This window comes from Carassius gibelio, chromosome B16, assembly GCF_023724105.1.
Source record: "Carassius gibelio isolate Cgi1373 ecotype wild population from Czech Republic chromosome B16, carGib1.2-hapl.c, whole genome shotgun sequence".
NCBI classification, from domain to species: domain Eukaryota; kingdom Metazoa; phylum Chordata; class Actinopteri; order Cypriniformes; family Cyprinidae; genus Carassius; species Carassius gibelio.
Genome location: NC_068411.1, coordinates 19,706,976 through 19,726,788, shown reverse-complemented (window position 1 = coordinate 19,726,788; position 19,813 = coordinate 19,706,976). Strand labels below are relative to the sequence as shown.

Genomic DNA, 19,813 nt, shown 5'->3' with positions numbered 1-19,813 from the left:
ATCACTTCAAGTTATACATCTTTATTTTTCATTTTGCTATTAAATTAACATTTAAGATGCTTAGAACTGGAATGCAGATATGCAACTTAATGAGACATCTCGTACCTCTGTTCTTTGCAGTCAAATCTGGATCACACTGACTGATATATATATATATATAAACAAGAGAAAATGGAGGAAGTGAAAGTAGAAATGGTTTCATATTGTATTTATTTCAAGGAATTAATGTACCATTGTCTTTCAACAAGTTTGCCCTGAAAAGTTCTTATATGCTCAGAGCTGCAGAGCTCCTTTATAATATGTAACAAAAGCCCTGAGTACAAGGCAGAACACAAAAATGTGCCAAAAAGAGAAAAATCACAAATCAGTGGTTAAATAGTTAACATAAATGGATCTTAGATATGAATGAGGAGCAAAAGACAGGAAAGAAAGAAATAAGGTGTACCAATTTTAAGAAGCTATAAAGTATCTGTACTCTTAGCATATACTGGAGGTGATTAACCACAAATTGCCATTAGTTGCACCAGCATCTTCCAGCCAATGGGATGTTGTGCTTTTGTGGTTAGAGATCCTTGCTCTTGAATAAATAGTGTTCATCAACAGTTGTTACAATTCTCAACTGAAACGAGTTAAAGCTTGCAATACAGGTATTCCCTACATCACAACTTATTATACGGTATTAAAAATACATTTGGATCCTCTGTTCCAGCATTACTTTTATTTTTTATATCTTTGGGAACCCAAACATAAGTGATGTAGAATGGTTTGTTATCAAGACTTAGTTAGTTATGATTCCATTTAGATAATAACGAAGCTTCATCTTGACAGCGTTTTGATATATTTTATAGAAATTAAAATGGTCTTTGGGACACTTTAACATCGGGATTAGTAAGTAGATCAATAATTAATATAAAAAGTGTTTTCATTATGCCTATAGACTTTATAGATCATTCAGACTCAGACACATTTAGCATATATTTGATAGTATCAACAAATGTAATGTTACCATAAAGTCAAATACAGTACAGTATATGTGGTGTCTCATCTCTACTTCCCTCTACAATATTATGACTCACATGATCTCTTTTTCAATGCATGTCAGACAGCCCACAGTTACTTAAAATATGATCACAGTTGTCATATCAAACACATAAAAACTAATGATTGGGCAAGTTGAAATAATAATAATAATTAAAAAAAAACTGAACAAATGAGGAAATAAATGAGCCAGTAGATCTTATGTTATCTGGCCAGGCAAGTGCGGCTCAGGTTACACTGATGGTAGAGATTACTCATGTCGTAAGGGCTTGTTGGGTATTCATTCAAGAAGCTCTGTCACAACACTTAATCATGATAAGACCTACCAAAAAGACCAATAGAGTGACATGTACAGTGCTGCAGAGAGTGATGGGTAATATAAGATGCTGATAAGCCGTGTTTTCTCAGGGCTGTGGTGGACGTACACGTAATGTTGATCGGACTGGTTTGCTCAGGACTGGTCTTACATCAGACTACATTTCATACATTTCACCTGTTTCTCTTTGCTCTGCAATCCAAACTGAGCATTGGCCAGAGAAACAACCAACTGCCAAAAGTCCTTGAATGTGACGCCCTTCCCTTCTTCCACATTCAGTTCCGCCAGGAGTTCGTTAAGTCCTTCCTGATCCCCTGCGGTCTGGAATAGAATAAAGGGTGTGGGAAACAAAAATTATTACGATAGTTGTGTTTATTCCAGAAAATCTATTTGCGCTTCTTATCTCATATTTATTTTTACTGCTATTTTGGTTTGTCCTAGACAAAATGCCATCGATATTCTAAGAAATGTTTTGCCAAATTTCGGAGAACGGAAGTAAACCATTGTTGATTGTGGCAATTTAGCTTTTAGGTTGATATTATAGGTTTTGAGAGACTGAAATGTACTTAAGTGATCTTACTATTGGATTATGGGTCTTCCTGACTTACCTTCACCATGGTGGGCAGCTCTTTGGAGATCATGCTCTGGAACTCCTGGGCTGTGAGCGTGTCAGCGTCAGTAGGCGAAGCAGAATGGAAGTTTTTGACCAAGGTGTTTATGGCCAGCTCTAGCTCTGTGTACTACAGATTAAGAATAGTTTCAGACTCAAGCACAGGTAAAATGAAACATCTCTCATAGAAAGAAACCACCTTTCAGGCTTAAACTCATCAAACCATTTGGAGAAAAACATGTAGTTTAGTATTAACATATACAATGTCAGTAATCCCACCATAATCCTATATACCATAGATTTATATTCAGTAGACTGCAGAAACTTTTTTTTTTTACCATTGTCTTATTTTTAATATCTTTGTCCATTCATTTAACTTCCCACAATGTTTTCTGTCTTTTCAACTCGATTTGAGGTTTCGGTTTCTTTCTCCAGTTGTTAATTTCAGATAACTTATAGGTTGTAACTATGGCACCACTTCCAGGCAGAAATTAAGCTTATAATGGGTTTGTATTTTAATTATTTTTTACTGTAATAGTTTTGATGTAATATATCAACACATGATGGCAAGGCTTTGTTGCATTTCTCATGAAATCCTCAGTTTATCAGTAGTTATCCGTTTGTTTGCTGTTGAACAGGAGCTGTAGAGACCTGTTACTACCTTCTTATTATCTCTTGCAGAGCATTCCTGTGCTCGACTGTTCAGCATGACTGACATCTACTTACTCACTGGGCGTTGGTCACAAAAAAAAGACATAAAACGAAAAACATAAAAGCAAATGAAAAGTAAAATCGTTTTTTAGTCTTAAGATGACCATCAAAAATATTCATACTGTTTATGGATAATATTGTTTAAAATAATGTAACATAATGTAATTGTAATTGCACGAGTTCGATTATTTGTCCACATATATTGACCAAATTATGAATTAAATTAAGTATACATATAAGTTATATTTTATTCAAGTACATTCATTTAGACTGAATAAAAAGCACGTTTTAATTCATTTTCTTCATTTGCAATATCGAAGGGAAATTATGACGAAAAAAAACATGTAGGTAGGTGAAATAGGCCTAGCCACAGGTGGATCATGTAAGTAAACTAATTTTAAAAATAAACTATTTAAATACGACAAAAAGAAGAGCTTACCTGTTCAGCCATTGGGCTTGTTTTCTGTCCCGAGCGGAAACTGCAGCAGGTGAAGTGAAGTGACAGTATTTCATCACCTGAGTCTGACCAGCGCTCGCGCCTGCCTGCGTCACGCCCACTCTTCACTCACACACGGGTAATGTTTACGCTTTTATAGTATTGAGAGTTTATATGCGAATATATTGTGTGCGGAATGTGTGTTAATTTGCGATACACGCAGAGATTAACTGGTAACATTACCGTCTTTGTGGAAATAGTAAAAAATATGAAAATAGTTTGAGTATTTGTTTTACAGTTAAGAAACTGCAGCTCATCCTCGACATTCCTCCGACAACCATGTAAATGCAATGCAACCAGACCAACCGCATTTTGACAGATGTGATTAGATTACACAAGGTTACACTTGTAAAATATTTTTAGTTTCATCATGTATACATATTTTGCAGTTTGGACAAGGAGAGAGAATTAAATAAATAAATAAACACATTCCTGGTATTGTACTAACAGATTTATATCCAACACCACAGAACCTGCGAATGGATAAAGCAGATTTGACCTTAAACTCTATTATTAATCTCCACATTTTGATGGTCGGTTTGGCCGTTGATCCCTATAGAATGATCCTGATTGGAAATACTGAAACAGACATAAAAAAAAAAAAAAGACAAATGGTTAAAACTGTTAATTTGAGAGATGGCTTTATGCATCTGTTAACTCAAAACCATGTGACACATCTGCTCAGTTACTCTGGACACCTGATCGTTATTCGCTTCCTCTCTTTTCCTCTTTTCTCCGGGACAGGCTGAGGTGATGTTACAGCGATCTCCCCTAAACTGGCTTGCTCCTCATCACTGGAATCTCTGAAAACCACAAATGGAAGCATTAATGTGTCAAACTTTACTGTTCATTTCCAAATTGGCAAAATAAAAGCTAATCTGACTAATGATCAAACTGAAATTAATTTGTTTATATAGTGTATACAAAATATGTTCTTGCATGACCATAATTCTGTTTCTTTATTAAATAATTATATAATATATAATATACCTTCAACACTTTTTACCTGCCGATTCCACAAACTAGACTGTTTCATCCTTGTGAAAAAAAGTGTGCTTACAGTGTTTACTTTTTTGGTATTATTGCTACCACAGATGCTGTCGACAGAGGTTAACTTAAGTTATATTCATTTCAAAAATATTTTTTAGTGTCTGTCATGTGACATACAGCTCTTGGTCCGCGTGGAATGTGAGGGGTGCTGTACAGATAGCACAGAGCTTCCCCATCAGTCTGAAACACAGCGAGCAGTAATGGCCTGTAAAAGGAAAACATTTTGTCCAACAGGTTGGTCTAATATTCTGTTTCTTTTTGCCAGTTAAAGATGATCTAAAATCAATTGTTTAGAACAAGAAAACCAGCCTGTGCAGTGAGGGGTAGGGCAGATATGCACTTCGTCATCATGAGCTCTCGTCTTCAACACTTTCCCACAGGCCGCACACGATTTTTTACCGATATCCAGGAGCCTGGCTATGATGCCACCCCCTGGTAGGCTGCAAAAAGAAGCGGAGTGTGTGTATTTGTTTACTTTTTCACTGTGATGTTTCATTTAATTTTAGTCTGAATCATATTTGTGGAGGAGAAATTGAAATATTAAGGTAGTGCTTAAAACGTTACCTAACAGACAATATTTGTTGTAAAGTTTCAGGTCAGTAATATTTTTGTATTAATAATTAGTAATATTGTGAGATATTATTACAATTTAATATAGCTCTTTTTGAATATATATATATATATATATATATATATATATATATATATATATATATATATATATATATATAAAACCCTATTTCTAACCCTAATTTATATATGTATATATATATATATATATATATATATATATATATATATATATATATATATATATAAATGCTGTTTCTTTTGATCATTCTAATAAGAAAAAATCCAGAAATAAAAGTGTATCATGGTTTCCACAAAATTAAGAAGCCGCTTAACTGGTTTCAACATTAATAATAATGAGATAATTTCCTTGAGCTGCAAATCTGCAAATTACATTTGACCAAGTCAGTGTTTTACAGTGATTTTTATAGTGGTTTATACTCACTGTTGAGCTAATATTGATATAATGCCATCATGTTGCTGGTCTATCCTGTTTCGTTGTACAGCCCTCAGTAAGGCTTTTCCTAAAGACCCGCGCTGAGTGAGAATATGCCTGTGAAGGTACTGAATTCTCTTCTGCAACATGCACAGTTAGTATACACATAGTTTGTGTTACTTTAAGAATTGAATTAATACTGATAATATATTCATAATTAAAGCAAACTGAAAATAAACCAGTTCAGTCATTGTCTTTTTACAACCAAACCTGTACACATAAGTGTTTCTCCTCCATGAGACATAATTCTCTTTACAGATCAAATAAAAAAAAAAAAAAAAAGCATAGTAAATAATTGATAAAAATCATTTATACGGTTTTCTTACTTTCTCTCTTTCAGGATGGTACCTGGCACACACAAATCTCTGTAGACGTGTGACGTAGCCACCAGCAATCACAATAAAAAGAGTCAATCCATAAAGAAATCCTTTGTTTGGAGGGAAGACAAAGGTAAGACTCATAACCCAATAAAAGTTACATTTTTGCATAGGCCTATATCTATTATTTTTGCTATTACTGAGTTGTGATGACTAGCATTGTAGTACAATAACAGATGTTGCTTTAGGTTAAATATTCAGTATAATTATCTTAAATACACTTCGAAATGACACAGATATCGTTGGCACAGTAGTTCATTTGTATTAGTATTTGTGGCTGTGGTTTAACTGTAGTACGTTTCATCTGTTGTTCCAGTCTTGACCACTAGGAGTCACTAGACTGACGGGTGACAGATGTTTTTATCTTTTTTGTACAAATGTCTAACTTTACTGGTATTGTAATTGTACCAATGAGCAGGTATCTCATGTAGTCTGGCTCCAAAGGCTGCATGAGACATTTCTTGCTAAGCACAGTGATGTTTCCTTTCTGCAGGATGTCAAATGAGGCTGCTATGTCCCGAAAGATATCCGAGGCATAACCAGATCCATTCACATTCACTGCTACCACTACAGGAGCTGGAGGTGACAAAATGAATTAAAATGGTAAAAATCTATGGTAGAACATGCTAGACAAATAACAAATATATAGAAAGTAAGCAAATCATTGACATATTACTATTTTATTTAAATGTAAAAATGCTTAAATATGTATTGCAATGTGAAAATAAGAATAAACATATCAGTATAACTAAGAATGAAAGTGAAAATATAATAAGTTACATTTGCAGTGGCATATTAGTGAAACTGTGGAATACAACAAAGCAAAACCATTGAAACCATACTTTGATTTCATCGTGTGTACCTTGGGTGACGATTTCACCCTGGGCCTGGTGGTGTACCAGCTCAAACACCCAGAACACCATGAAGTCGACAGCTATCAGTATGACAGTCATGACCATATACCTGAGCAAAGACAGCATCTGACCTGCTATAGTCCGTCTCTCTCTCACAGGCAGATACAGAGAGGCTGAAGGAGACATGAGAGGCAGAGTACCAAAATTGTACAAAATCATAAAAAATGTCCTAAGATTATATATTGAAATGTATCAATACTGCAATGGACTGCTTAGGCCCAACATTATGCAAAATTGTTAATATGGCATAGGCTAATTGGAAAACATTGATAATTTTGGTTTCTAAATGTCGCTTTCAGTTATGATTAGTAGCCGATTTCATGGTCTCTGAACAAAACACTATGTGGCTGTCACAAACCATATTTATCCTCATTGAAAGTGAAGTTGTTTTTAATGTAGCCTTTTTTAATGATACAAAAGCTGTCACTCTGGGGCAGTACCTTTTTTTACCTTTTAGATCACAATAAAGAGTTAACAGATATTAAGCAGACATTCTACTAATACTCGAATGAGTATTGTCAACAGAATACACAAAAAGGACCATCAAAATAAAGAGTTAAATTCAGTGCATCCATTATAGTACTATACTACTATTACAGTCTACTACTATTAGGTCAGTAGGTGGAGAGTAGGTGGTCTTTTGTGGCACTATCCGTGTCTACACTTTGAAAGCAATCCGGTCAAGTACGTTTTCGACTACCTCTGGAAGTGGTCAAATGTGAACAAGGTCAAAACGTTTCACACCTCGTTTACACCTGTATTTAGCATTGTCCACTTGTGATCCGATCGACCAAAACGCATCTTAATACCAAGTGTAAACAGCATTTTATGTCTCTCTGAGTGTGAAACACATTCCCTGTTCTCTGATAGTTGCTGACTTTTACCTTGTTTACTTTTTCCTCAGCTTTGCTTGTTAATATCTTTTCTCTCAGTTCAGGGCCCTCCTCCACATTTTTGAACCCCTCAGCTCTGTTTTACTTATCTAAATGTCTAAGAACATTCTTTCCCTTCTTTCTTCCTTTTGACCCTTTGCCCCACGCTATCTATCTGCTAACAGACACATGTACACATCATTTAAGCATACACTTACAGGGCCTGATGTAGGTGAGAGTTTCTCTGTGGCTGAGGGGAAGTACAGCTGCTTTGCCCTGTCTGGAGCACTTCCTGTCCAACTCAATAAACTGGTCGGTTATGTAGATGTTTTCAAAGTTATCATTATGAAGGTACCGGTTTTTGTACAAAACGGCCCTGTTCACAAACACATGACAAACAACTGAAAATTAAAAAAAAAAAAGATCGATATCATTTTCCACAATAAAGCAATATTATTAACTACAATATTATTAACTAAATATACTAACAATAATTCACTTCTACTATTTTAGACTAAAAACTGAACAGCTCTATTTAGTTCTGACGAAAAAAAAAAACCTAAATAAAGATACATTTTGTGAATAATTCTGCAATAATTTTATGACAGTACTGACATGGTGGATATGTCTCAGTGTGTGTGTGAGAATTGACTATGACTACTTGTTTTTAACAGGAAGTACATACTGGAGATACATGAAGAGAAGCAGGAAGAAACCCAAGTATGCCAGCAGGAATTTGAGCTCCAGGAGGAGGCCCAGCTCCTCTGACACCTCCTCCATGATCTTCTGAGCAGCATCCTGTATGGACTGACTGTTGTTCAGATGCTGGTCAAAGTTGATGGAGGTAGAAATGTTGAATTCAAACTCCTTTTTAATTCGATCAAAGGCTGCAATAGTTGCTAGAGGTAAAAACAAGAAGATGGCGGCAATAGCTAAACAATAAGCTTATTTCAGAATAACTGGATACGTTTTAACTGAATAAGTTAAGCATCACTCCATGCCAGGAAATGACTCAGTACTGTTCAAAGTAGGAATCTCATAAGAGCTATACTTACGAAAAGCCAAAGCAGTCTTAATGTGGTCAGCAATATATGATGGTAAGATGCAGAACAGCTGTCCCACTGCCGGAAAAGCCCGGTAAAATAAACAATAGGCATTCATTAAAAAATATCATCTGTGCAAACAGACTCCTTGAAAAAATAAAAACTGAGAAAAGACATCCGTTTTCAGTGCATTACACTAAACAGCAGATTTCTGCTCTATAAGGCTGTAAGAAATTATATTAGTGCTGACTCTGTAGCTACAGTTACAGCTACATGTTAAGATTTGCTGTTAGATCATGGCCATCCTGTTGAGGAACGTGTGAGATAAATACACATGGGAACACAACCACCCCTCTTCACACTGTAACATTCAGGGTACTTAAACATGACAAACTGTTCCCACAGGAACAGATATTGTAAATAAACTTTGTATATATCGAGCAGGGAGATGAACTGTACTTAGGACTCGGTGTCACAGGAACCATTTGTCCAGTTTCTGCAATGGCAGAATAGATATACAGTACTATGCCAAATATAATGAAAACAAACCACTGTGACGCAGAAAATAAACAGGATACTGTAAATTAAAGTAAGGAATCATTGCATTGAAGCTATAAAGTTTCCTGTAAGAGTGTAATGATAGGGCTTTCAAGGCACTAATCATATACTAGAGACCCACCGCGTGCGAGCCCACAGAGGGGCTGGAATCCATCCAGGAGGTGGCAGAGGAACGAAAACACAGAGAGCAGCTCCATGCAGTTCTCACGGGCTTCATCAAACAGCCTAGTGCACTTCTGATATGGCAAGCCCAGATTGTCATTACACACATCACCAATATTCGCCAAGAAGTGCAGTACATTTCTCAGAGTACGAGCTGAAAAGGAAACAGAGAGAAAGAGGGGCTTCAAACATGCCTAGACCTCAAACCTCAGCCAATAAATGAAAGCCCATATAGGTGGGTTTGCCCGAAGTTTGACTGATTGGTTCACTTACCAACATGCCGCACAGATTCCGTCAGAGCTCTGATGAAGTTTTGTGCTCGGCCTGCCATTGAGTGAGCATTCCTCGCTATCTGCTTTATCTTACTCAGGGCCGCTAAACAAAGATGTTTTCAGTGTATCAAAAGAGAAACATGTACAACATACTACTGTGGTTTTCAAGTAAACCAGAAGACCCTGATTACCTTATTCACATCGGTTTCAATAAAGTTAGAAATAATATATTATAAATGTGTGTGTGCATGTGTATCTAAATATTTGAATAATATAAATTTATGGACTATCCCTTTAAGTTATTATGTTGTGAATTTCAAAATCCTTCCTCTACTTTTTTTGAAAGAGGTGCATTGTTGATATCTTTAACATGTTGCTCTTGCAGATAGACTCACGTAGCAGTGGGTTGGCAGCACGCTGCAGGAGCTGTTGTGTTTGGTTCATGGCAAGTTCTGCACCACAGATCACACTGTCTGCAGCCCGTTCAACATTTTCCATCGTGTTGCTCACTGGGCCTTGGATAACCAAGGTACAGATGAGGAAAAGAAGGAAATTTTTACCCCTGACTTAAAGACAGAGAAAAAGATGCACGGAGTGTTAAGGTGAACAACACAATAGGAAAAACTTGAGAGGTAATAGACTATTGATAATACAGATGATTTAACAGTATTTTAAATAATTAAAAGTAGATTAACAGGAGGCTGGGGCTAGGTTGTCTCACAAGGAAGGGCTGTATCTCAGTATATGCAAGGTTTTGAAAAGTCCAATCAATCCTAGTGTTTTTAGAAGTTGTTTCAGAACTGAAATGCCAGAACCTTTAAAAAAATATATTTTTTATTCTGCTCTCCAAACTCCTAACTGAACTGAACAATAAAACTATATACATTCAGATGGAATGTCACGTTAATGACACGTTATTGTAGGTACAATCAAACTCAAATGTCATTTCAAGCTAATATTCGTAATTTTTCACATTTTACGTTAACTTCACGTTTACATATTTATTTGTTACCTTTAAATATTTTTGCTGTTTCGTGAATTAGCAGGTTACATTCTGACAACATGAACATGGGTTCAAAAGGTAAAATGTGGGTCTTCAGTGAACTGTATCTTATTTTCGCGGACAATGACAGTGGAGATATAATTTTTTTTATTTCGTTTTTTCAACCTAAGAATTTAAAGTAGGCATATGTGTCTACACTGAAGTTTATTTTTATAATTTAATAACCAACCTAGAGAAAAGGCGTGACGACTAGCCCCGGTCTCCGGAATATATATTTTAACTTATACGTGCGCTAATAGGCTATTAAATTATCAGCAAAAATATTATTTACAGTTTCACATATAACACCTTATGGTTAAGAAAGAGATTAACAGCTGTTTATTTACTCGAGCACAGCATTGGGAACATCAGCATGACGCTGGTGTGCACGCGGTCAGAGAGGCCAGTACCAAACCCCGCGCAAGCGGCGATGATGACGGTAGTGATGATGCAGAACCACAGATCGTGGTTCTGGATGTACAGCGCTGTCAATCCGTAAACCGACGCGAGGAACAGACCCAGAGTAAACCCAGCGAGACTGCGCTTCAGCTGACGCACCGCCGAGCCGCGGCGCGATAGTCTCCTACCGAGACACTTTAAAAAAGCTGCTTTTGGGATCATCCTGAAGAGAAGTGAAAAAGAGAAACAGAAATGTATTTTTTAACGATAAAAAAGAGAAAGCATCCTGAAGCATCGCTGCGTTAGACTTACCTGTCCACTATAGAGCTTGTTAATGTGACAGCTGCCCTTTAGTCAAAAATGTTATCAATTTTAGATCAGAGTTTGACTTTGATACACGTGAGCGGGTAGGAGATGGTCTAAGACCCATTTCCAAAACATATAGCCTACTAGTACATTTTGATTTCATAAATGTTAAAATGCTGTTTACATCAAATCCATTAGAGCTCATTCTAACTGACTCATGGTTGCATCTTTTAAAACTGCTTTCTTTTGCAGGGTTCTTTGGTAGCAGGGAAGAAGAAACCAGCAATGGAGTGTCTCAGGGAAACCCAAACTAAATTACCCCACTCAAGTGTGTTTATCTTACATTTATAGGAAACAATATCGGTCTACTACACTAGCTGTTGTGTAGATAATTACTTTTTGTGAATTTGCAGCGTTGGAGAAGGTGTGTAAGCGTATTCTGCCACCTGGAGTTTATAAGTTCCTGTTCGGACCACTGTCACAGTTTCCTGTGGTTCGACGTCTCACAGGAGCTGTATTTGGTGCTCTGAGTGGAGTGGGCAAGTAACTCTGCAAAATCTGGTGTACACTACCGTTCAACTGTTTAGGATCAGATTGTATGTAATCTTATGTTAAATAGTTTTGAAAGTAGTTTCCTTAAAGTTCACCAGGATTGCATTTATTTAATTAAAAAAGGAAAATAATTTTATGAAATATTATTGCAGATTAAAATAAATATTTTCTAATATATTGTAAATGTAATTTGTATGGTAAAATGTCATTTCAGTAGCAATTACCCCGTTCTTCAGTATCACATGATCCTTCAGAAATCATTCTGAAATGCTGATTTGGAGATAGTTAATCTTATTTTTTATTATCATGAATGCTGAAAACTTTTTTCTGCTTAATATTTTTGTGGAAATAGTGATGCACTCTTTATAGGATTCTTTCATCAAAAGTTTTAAAAAGTAATAAGTTGAGCATTAATTTAAATATAAATCTTTTGTAACATTACAGCATTTTTACTCTCACCTTTGATCAATTTAATGCATTCTTCCTGAATAAAAGTAATATAAAAAAACATATATATATTGCTGACCGCAAACATTTGAATGGTAGTATATTATTTCATTAAATAACAACCATCATATTACAGATATATAACTAACATTACATGCTGATCTTGTCTTAACATGTTTTTAAAGGATTGTATTTCGGACTCATGCTAAATATTGCCATGACAACAGTGCAACGTGTTATTGTTGGATCTGTGTTTGTGGGTGAGTACACTGAAGAAAGTAAACATTTGACCACAGTCATTTACTATTGCGTATTTTGCATGAGCTGTATTGCATGTTGTTGCAGGTCTGTGTAGTCTTGGAGGAATGTTTTCCTCCCTGTTCCGCTGCTCCATCCTCCTGATGTTTCCTAGTATGATTGGATCTCAAGGTCGGACAGTCCTGATGGTCTATGTGCTGCATGGACTTTACCAAGGTAAAAATCCTAACATATGCAGGAACATTAAACAAAGCACAGATCTCAGAAACATGGACAGTCATGAGCCTTCATTAATTTTTGACCCATCACCTATACTCTTCTCATCAGGCCCCATTGCTAACATCCAGCGTAATGTGCAGGATGTGGCCTCCTCCATGGGCTGTAACATAGACCTGCAGATCACACACAGTAAGCTGATGTGGAGAATGCTGACAGAGCCTTACGTGCAAGTAGTGCAGGAGATAGTGGTGAGTCCTGACACTAATGTTCACTTTGTCAGATATTTTTAATGTAGTCTCAGTCAAACATTTTTTATTTGCTTAAAATTGTAATCATGATTCTTGTCATTTTGAGATCCTTTTATTTTGGATGTGATTAATTACAATTAATCGTTGCCCAGCACTAGTTTAAACTGCAATTTAAAATTCTTCAAAAATATTGCATGGAAAAAAGGTTCTCAACGCACATTTTTGGTCATCTGACACAGAGTGTGAATATACAATTTGCCGATATGAATCTTGGGAATCTGTCCCACGAATACCTTTCTTCACAGAATGACAGTGATGTATTTCAAAAAGAGGCTCAAGATGTGAGCAGACAGTTCCAGAAGATTCGGGACGAGGTAATGGGTCAGTACGGATATGACTCTCTTGGTAAGGAGTCTGTCCATACGGCCAACAGCACCCAGGAGGAGTATGTAGTGAAGACTCGAGCTCGCTGTGACTGTGAGTAAATAACAAGAAAACAGGCTATTATTGACTGTGTTTGATTGGGCTTTTAAGCTGAGCTCGATCTAAATGATGTTGTATGTAACAGATGTGGTGCAGCAGGGAGTTAGCCGGTGTCAGGATTGGTTCAGTGTTAAGTGGGAAGAGTGTATGAATACCATTCAAGCCCCTCTTATAAACCACCTCCTCTGTGTACCTATGCAGTTCCACTTTCTGTGTGATATCATGAGAGGTAAGATTTGCATGTTGCATCTGAGCTTAATCTTAAACGAAGAGGATCCAGGTGTATTGAGTTACTTTTCTCTCAGTGATGACATCATGGTGCACCGAGAAGATCCCAGTTGAGGGGAACTTTGGTCAGACCTTCGACAAACTGAACGACTCCATCAACAGGCTTGCAGAACACTTCACCACCGATGTAGTCCTTGAGGTACTGCAAATCCTCTCTTTCTTAATACAGAAAGTACAAATCTGATTTTCGTTTGCTTGTTTTAAAAAGATTTCTTCTTATGGTTGGTCTTGAAGAAATTGGAGCAGCAGTCAGTGTTTGGAGTGGGCATCCTCCTGAATTTCTCTAAGGAGCTGAGCCGTGAGTTTCAAGAGAAATCAGTCATTGCTCAGAAGATAGCTGGGGTGATTAAATTCCTTCTCTCATTCACCTTCATCACCGTGTTCACCTCGTAAGTTCTCACTCCTTTCATTAGCCCTGTTGCGCTATACTGCCCAGTAAAAAGTGCAATCTTGTACAGGGTAGAATTCGGGGGGGTGGGGGGGTTTCTGTCAGTGTATCTGCTGCATTATTCTAATAATACAATATATTGTAAGCAATAATATTAATATGATTTTTGTATGTAATTTTGTCTAGAAAATGCCGGGCAATAAAATAATATCTGTATAATACACCAAAAAGTTTTCAAGTTATAATGAAAGTTATAATAATAATAAATAATAATAATAAAAGTTTCTTGAGCATCAAATCAGCATATTACAATGATTTGTGAAGGCTCATGTGATACCACACGAATGATTTACATTTGAAAATATATACAAATTACAATAATATTTCACAATAGTACTGTTTTTTATATTTTTTGATCGAATAATGCAGCCTTTGGCAAGTATAAAATTTCCTTAAAAAAACACTAAACAAATCTATTTGACCCCAATCTTTTGAATGGTAGTAATATATAAATATAATATAATATTTATATAAATTACAAATATAATATTCCATAAATTGTTAATTTTGCTTGCAGAGCGTTTGTATATGTTCATCAGTATTGCAGAGACATTCATTTCGACAATGTCTACATAACAACCTACTTCAGACAGATCGATGCTCGCAGAAGGAGAGCTGTAAGTTAAAACCTTGCATTTACATAGATCCGTATCCGTGTTTGTGCTAATTTGAGCATCTGTTTTAGGGAAAAAGATATTTGCTGCCACTCAAGAAAGCAGAGCAAGAGATCTTGATCAACCCATGGAGCTTATCTATCCACCCCAGCGAGCTCATGCCTGTGGTACTGTCTGCTGTTATGGTCCTTGTGTTCAGCATTGAATTCATGTTCTGATGTTCAGGCTGTGTATTTAATGGAGCAGAGTTAATATTGAAGTGTACCATTTCTGTCCAAACAAAATGTTTTCAAAGTGGTTTCTCAAACTCATAATTCTGCCCCAAACTCATGCTTTTGGTTGAATAACTGTTGCTATGTTAGCCTGATTAGGATCCTTAAGGAAATAGAGCAATGTTTGAGTGGTTTTGGTGCTTTTCAGGGAAATCAGCCTATGAATGAATAACTTAAGTTGTCTTGTTGATTTTAGTTTTGAAAGGTTATGTCTTTCGTGCAGATTGTGGGCTTCCTGCAGGTTGCATCTCTGGCTCTGTTTGTGTGTGTTCTGCTCGCTGTTGATGGAATCCTGTACAACATCTTTGACCTCATCCGAAGACACACTTTCACCACATACTCAGTTACTAGTGAGCCCAAATACACACTATATATGTATATGCATGAGCAGTATTTTTCACTGACATACCCATGTGCCTTAGACTGCTTGCACATTAATTTGATGTAAAATATTACTATATATTTCCTTTCTTTGTCTCTGCATCTGTAGGTGTTCATCACATAGAAATTATAATTGGTGGAGATTCCATGTTAGCCAGACTTCTGCGGAAAACCATTGGTGCCTTCAACACCTCCTCCAATCTTGATGTGCAGTCCAGTAACTTCCGTAGGTTATTTACTATTTGAGTTTCAATATTCTCACTGCAAGGATCTATATTTTAGTTTAATTTTACATGAATACTTTTGGGGAAAAGTCACTGAGCGTTATTTATTGTGAAATCCAAATCCAAAGTTTGCATGCACAGAAGCCCTATTCAGATGAAAGGGAAACAAAGACCTAGAAGAAAATAACCTCAGTGCAACACAGCTGGAATAAATCTACTTCAAATATGTTATAGCATCATGACCCAGATATCAGTGTAATATTGTATTGCTAGGTCTCTGATCCTCAACATCATTCAAGGTCTCTCTATACCACCGCACTCTCAGACTGGTCTCAGTTTCTTTCAAAATGCCATTTCAAATATGTCAGGTTTCTTCCTAGCATCCTGAAAAAAATGAGAAGGAGAGAGTTCTCCAACTTCAATACTAAACAGACTGTGAATGTGAGAAACTGAATTCCTCATTGGTTGCTTTTGCGGGGGACTGTTTGCAATAACTGATTCTCTCCTGAGGCCAAGTGACGTCCTCAGTCTAGCCGTCTATTTAATCTGATCAGAGTTAAACTCAAAGCTCTGCTTGTGTCTGTGTGTCTCATCCAGATAGGTCTAAATTGATCTAGAGCGGTCAGCACAGGGCAGTGCACATGCAGACGGCTGATGAGGGGACTATTTATAACACTAGCATGACAACACGCATGCCATTGTATTCTCACGGATCGTGTGACACTGAAGACTGGAGTAATGGTTGCTGAAAATTTAGCTTTGCCATCACAGGAATAGATTAAATTTTCTAATATATTAAAATAGAAAATCGTTATTTTAAATTGTAATAATATTTCACAATATTACCGTTTTACAGTATTTTCAATACATAAAAGATACAATCAGATAAAAAATCTTACCGACCACAAAGTTTTGAACTGTAGTGTCCAAGCTTGAATGTCTTAATACACACACTTGATTCAGACTATTTTGTTTTTGTATACTGTATAATTTTAAGAATACAGTCTTAAACTGATAGAATGTTCACCATCTAAAATCTATCTGAAAGTGACTATCATTATGATATTTACATACTGAATTCCAGTAGGTATTTTTGTTGCACCTTCACTTTGCCTCATTTTCCTTCTTCCTTGTGTGTGTGTGTTTGTGTGTATAGAATGTTTGCCCCGCCCACATGCACTGAGCCAGTCAAACTACTTGGGGATCTTCATCCCCCTTTTACTGATGTGCCTCATGTGCTGCCTGCAGGTGTACACCAATCGTCTGCGCAGGGTCATCACCACCTTCTACTTCCCAAAGGTACCATTTCCACTGACAATCTTTTGGTTAAACAGTCCTGTCCTGTTCAGCAACCCTACAGTGAAATCCATCCAAGGGGCCCAGCACATTATGAATGACTGATTATGCGGATGGACGGTTTGTTTGGATCAAGAGACAGAAGCTAGTGCTCCTGGCAGTGTTTATCAATAACAATATTGGTCTGTCATAAATATCAGAAGCTCCTTATGTTTCCTTTGGCTAAGGAGATTAAATGAGTCACTGTTCTGCATGTGCTGCTGCTTTCTAATGCTGATCACGTTTTAGATTACATAACCAGACAGATGCAGGAATAATAGCTGTTGGACTTGCTGCAATGTAATGTGTGCATGGCAGCCATCAAAATTAGTAATTTTTTTTGTTATAATATTGTCTATTTGCTGACAAAATTGCTTAATTTTTTAAAGGAAATTTCATCTAGGTATCTTAAATCAGTATTCAGCTGTGTTTTTCTTCCTAAAGCGTTCTTTTCATAATGCAGTTTGGGATAAAAAATAATAATAATTGCCACCTTTCATAGTACATTTCACAAAAGATTTCTCCCAGCAGGAGAATATTTATTATTGCTCAGGCTGTTATTTTGCCGTTGTACTCTTGGCACAGGAAGGCTTGAACAAATGCTAAAGGTCTCTCCTAGCATAACTGGAACAAACAAAAAGCACAATAACAGGCAAAATTACTTCCTCTGATGTCATTTTTTGTTTACATCCAGTACTCCTATTAAAATAAACTTTGCATTTTCATTTTGTTTTTCATGTGAGATATGGTCCAGATGGCTTACTTGTGTTTTAAAGTAGTGTAAGATAATAAGGTTACTATCAAATTAATAGAAACTTTGATGACTTGTCTTTGGGTTTTTGGCTCAGTTCTGCAGAACATGTGCCACTGGTCCATGGGTAGTAGAGGTACATCTCTTATACGCAATAAAATCCTTTTTGGTCATCATTGTAACTGCTATCCCTATTCAGCAAGTTCCAAGTGTCTCAAACACAGTGTACAGTGTAAGAGGAGGATACTTTCTCACACATATTGAGTGAAATATGTGTTCTAGTGTATGTGTGGGTAAAGTTCTAATAAGATAAGAGGGTTTTAAAGTAATAGCATTAGATTTGCATCACTCCGTGTGCACGTGCCGGCATGAGGAGGATTACAGGCACCCAATAAAGCCTGATTCAGCTAGTGGCAGAAATATTAAACATATGGTATGTTTATTACTGTAATCCTACAGGTGAACACTGTAGTGCTATATTCCTATAATCTGAAATGTTATCTTCAGTATTTTGATGGACGAGACTCATTTGATTAATTTTTTTTTATTCAGAGAGAAAAGAGACGAATCCTCTTCCTTTACAACCTACAGATCCAGAAACGTATATCCTTCATCAAAAGACAACGACATCGCCTGAGAAATCAAAAACAGACATTTATAAAGGTGTGTGTGTGTGTGTGATACATCTGCAGAGGGCCTTACTGAGAAAACTGAACATTTTTGTACATTTTCCATTTACAACCTCTTTAGGTTTTTCAGTTCTATTAATGTTGTTCAAAAATTGAGCATTTTTAGAACAGAATTCATTTACGTCATACATTTAGTGAAATCTGAGAAAAAGCATGAGACCAAGGCTGCATTCAAAATTGTATACTTCTCCACTGGTAGGCAAACATGTCTGAATTTACAGTATTCATAAAACGGTAAGCAAAAAGTACTGGGATGACTTATTGTTTACGCCAAGATTCTGAAGTGTACATCCAATGGACTGTCCCCTGAGGCCATGACAGGATTTGTGAATGGCAGTGAAACTGAAGCAAGTAGGTCACATAACAGTGACAACATAACAAATATGATACATCTGGATTACATTCATAATAGAACATTCAAAGAAGTGCCTACTCAGTCCAAGTGGGTTAGATTCATTTGGAATTACTTTGCCTTTTTGAAAAACTGCCAGCTATTTTGAGGGAGATTATCTATCTGACAAGGGAACAACAACATTTAAACAATTCTTCAGTAGCCACATCTCTCCTGCTGTAGCAGTAAATGCACAACAATGGCCTTAGGGCTATATGGCAAGTAAAACACTCAGCAAATTTAACCCTTTTGATTATTTAATAAATCCCCAAATATATGTTTATGGTCCAATCTCATCAAAGTCTGCCTCTTCTCTACCAGGTGCTATCGGCTGTTTTGGCCCCACTGAAGCGTGTGGGCTGTAGGCTGCGCTGGTGCTGTCTGTGTGATGGGTTTGTGAGGCAGAACCAGGCTGTAGAGTGTAGTTCTGTAGGGTGCACAATAGTCTATTGTCAGCAATGCTGGACAGACCTGGACAACATCTGCTACGCCTGTGTCCCTCATGACCAGTGTGGACAGCAGGACAGCGGCTCTGAATCTGATGTGTACTATGGCTGCTTATGAACTTCAACTTCTGCCATGCAACATTTTCACAGCTGCATACATTTATGATATTTTAAGTAAATAAAAAAACGATGATAAAAGCCTTTTTTGGATTATTATATTGTCTTTGCTAAGTGCAAACACAACTGAAATGGGTAAAAAGAAATTAAGTCGCCTAATCATCTCATGCAACCTTAATCTTTAAACCTTTTAAACGAAGCCATTTTTTATGATATATTTTTGATATATAAACTTGTAATTAAGTCTTAAATAATGACATTAGGGGTTCTTATGTTTTGTTTGTATTGATAATCTGAAAGTGTATAGGCTACTGCAGTGTTTCGCGATGTCTGTTTACCTCGCAATTAAAGTTTCATGTCTAATTGTTTGAAAACGCATAATTGTATACAATGAATATATTTTCAGACCTTCCCAATC

The 19,813-nt window shown here is 36.5% G+C and overlaps 3 protein-coding genes across 3 annotated transcripts; 1 reads left to right on the top strand and 2 right to left on the bottom strand.

The window, feature by feature from the left end:
* Nucleotides 1-87: 87 nt before the first annotated feature.
* Nucleotides 88-3,240, bottom strand: LOC127975072 (protein S100-A16-like). Its single transcript, XM_052578847.1, has 3 exons — nt 3,115-3,240; nt 1,963-2,094; nt 88-1,675 (listed from the first exon to the last, which is right to left on the bottom strand). Exons 1-3 carry the CDS (start codon nt 3,124-3,126, stop codon nt 1,502-1,504), a joined length of 318 nt encoding a protein of 105 aa, XP_052434807.1. The 5' UTR covers nt 3,127-3,240; the 3' UTR covers nt 88-1,501.
* Nucleotides 3,241-3,377: 137 nt separating this feature from the next.
* dcst2 (DC-STAMP domain containing 2) lies at nt 3,378-11,148 on the bottom strand. Its single transcript, XM_052578852.1, has 15 exons — nt 10,875-11,148; nt 9,881-10,051; nt 9,487-9,588; nt 9,173-9,367; nt 8,506-8,571; nt 8,136-8,349; nt 7,669-7,826; nt 6,527-6,691; nt 6,073-6,240; nt 5,614-5,714; nt 5,237-5,367; nt 4,531-4,661; nt 4,339-4,426; nt 3,870-3,974; nt 3,378-3,750 (listed from the first exon to the last, which is right to left on the bottom strand). The coding sequence occupies exons 1-15, from the start codon at nt 11,146-11,148 to the stop codon at nt 3,672-3,674; spliced, it is 2,148 nt and encodes a 715-aa protein (XP_052434812.1). The 3' UTR covers nt 3,378-3,671.
* A 284-nt stretch (nt 11,149-11,432) lies between these two features.
* Nucleotides 11,433-19,740, top strand: dcst1 (DC-STAMP domain containing 1). Its single transcript, XM_052578851.1, has 16 exons — nt 11,433-11,560; nt 11,646-11,771; nt 12,417-12,491; nt 12,577-12,705; nt 12,817-12,956; nt 13,262-13,433; nt 13,525-13,668; nt 13,745-13,866; nt 13,962-14,116; nt 14,693-14,792; nt 14,861-14,956; nt 15,285-15,411; nt 15,552-15,668; nt 16,823-16,965; nt 18,305-18,415; nt 19,154-19,740. Exons 1-16 carry the CDS (start codon nt 11,518-11,520, stop codon nt 19,394-19,396), a joined length of 2,043 nt encoding a protein of 680 aa, XP_052434811.1. The 5' UTR covers nt 11,433-11,517; the 3' UTR covers nt 19,397-19,740.
* The last annotated feature ends 73 nt before the right edge of the window (nt 19,741-19,813 follow it).

Coding starts and splice junctions, on each gene's coding strand:
- LOC127975072 (XM_052578847.1), bottom strand. Junction 1,676..1,962: donor AGCTGCCCACCATGGTGAAG/GTAAGTCAGGAA, acceptor ATTCTATTCCAG/ACCGCAGGGGATCAGGAAGG.
- dcst2 (XM_052578852.1), bottom strand. CDS start 11,148: ATGATCCCAAAAGCAGCTTTTTTAAAGTGTCTCGGTAGGAGACTATCG. Junction 7,827..8,135: donor CTTCTCTTCATGTATCTCCA/GTATGTACTTCC, acceptor GTTTGTGAACAG/GGCCGTTTTGTACAAAAACC. Junction 3,975..4,338: donor TTCCACGCGGACCAAGAGCT/GTATGTCACATG, acceptor TGTGGTTTTCAG/AGATTCCAGTGATGAGGAGC.
- dcst1 (XM_052578851.1), top strand. CDS start 11,518: ATGGAGTGTCTCAGGGAAACCCAAACTAAATTACCCCACTCAA. Junction 14,957..15,284: donor CCAGCGAGCTCATGCCTGTG/GTACTGTCTGCT, acceptor TCTTTCGTGCAG/ATTGTGGGCTTCCTGCAGGT. Junction 18,416..19,153: donor AAAAACAGACATTTATAAAG/GTGTGTGTGTGT, acceptor CTTCTCTACCAG/GTGCTATCGGCTGTTTTGGC.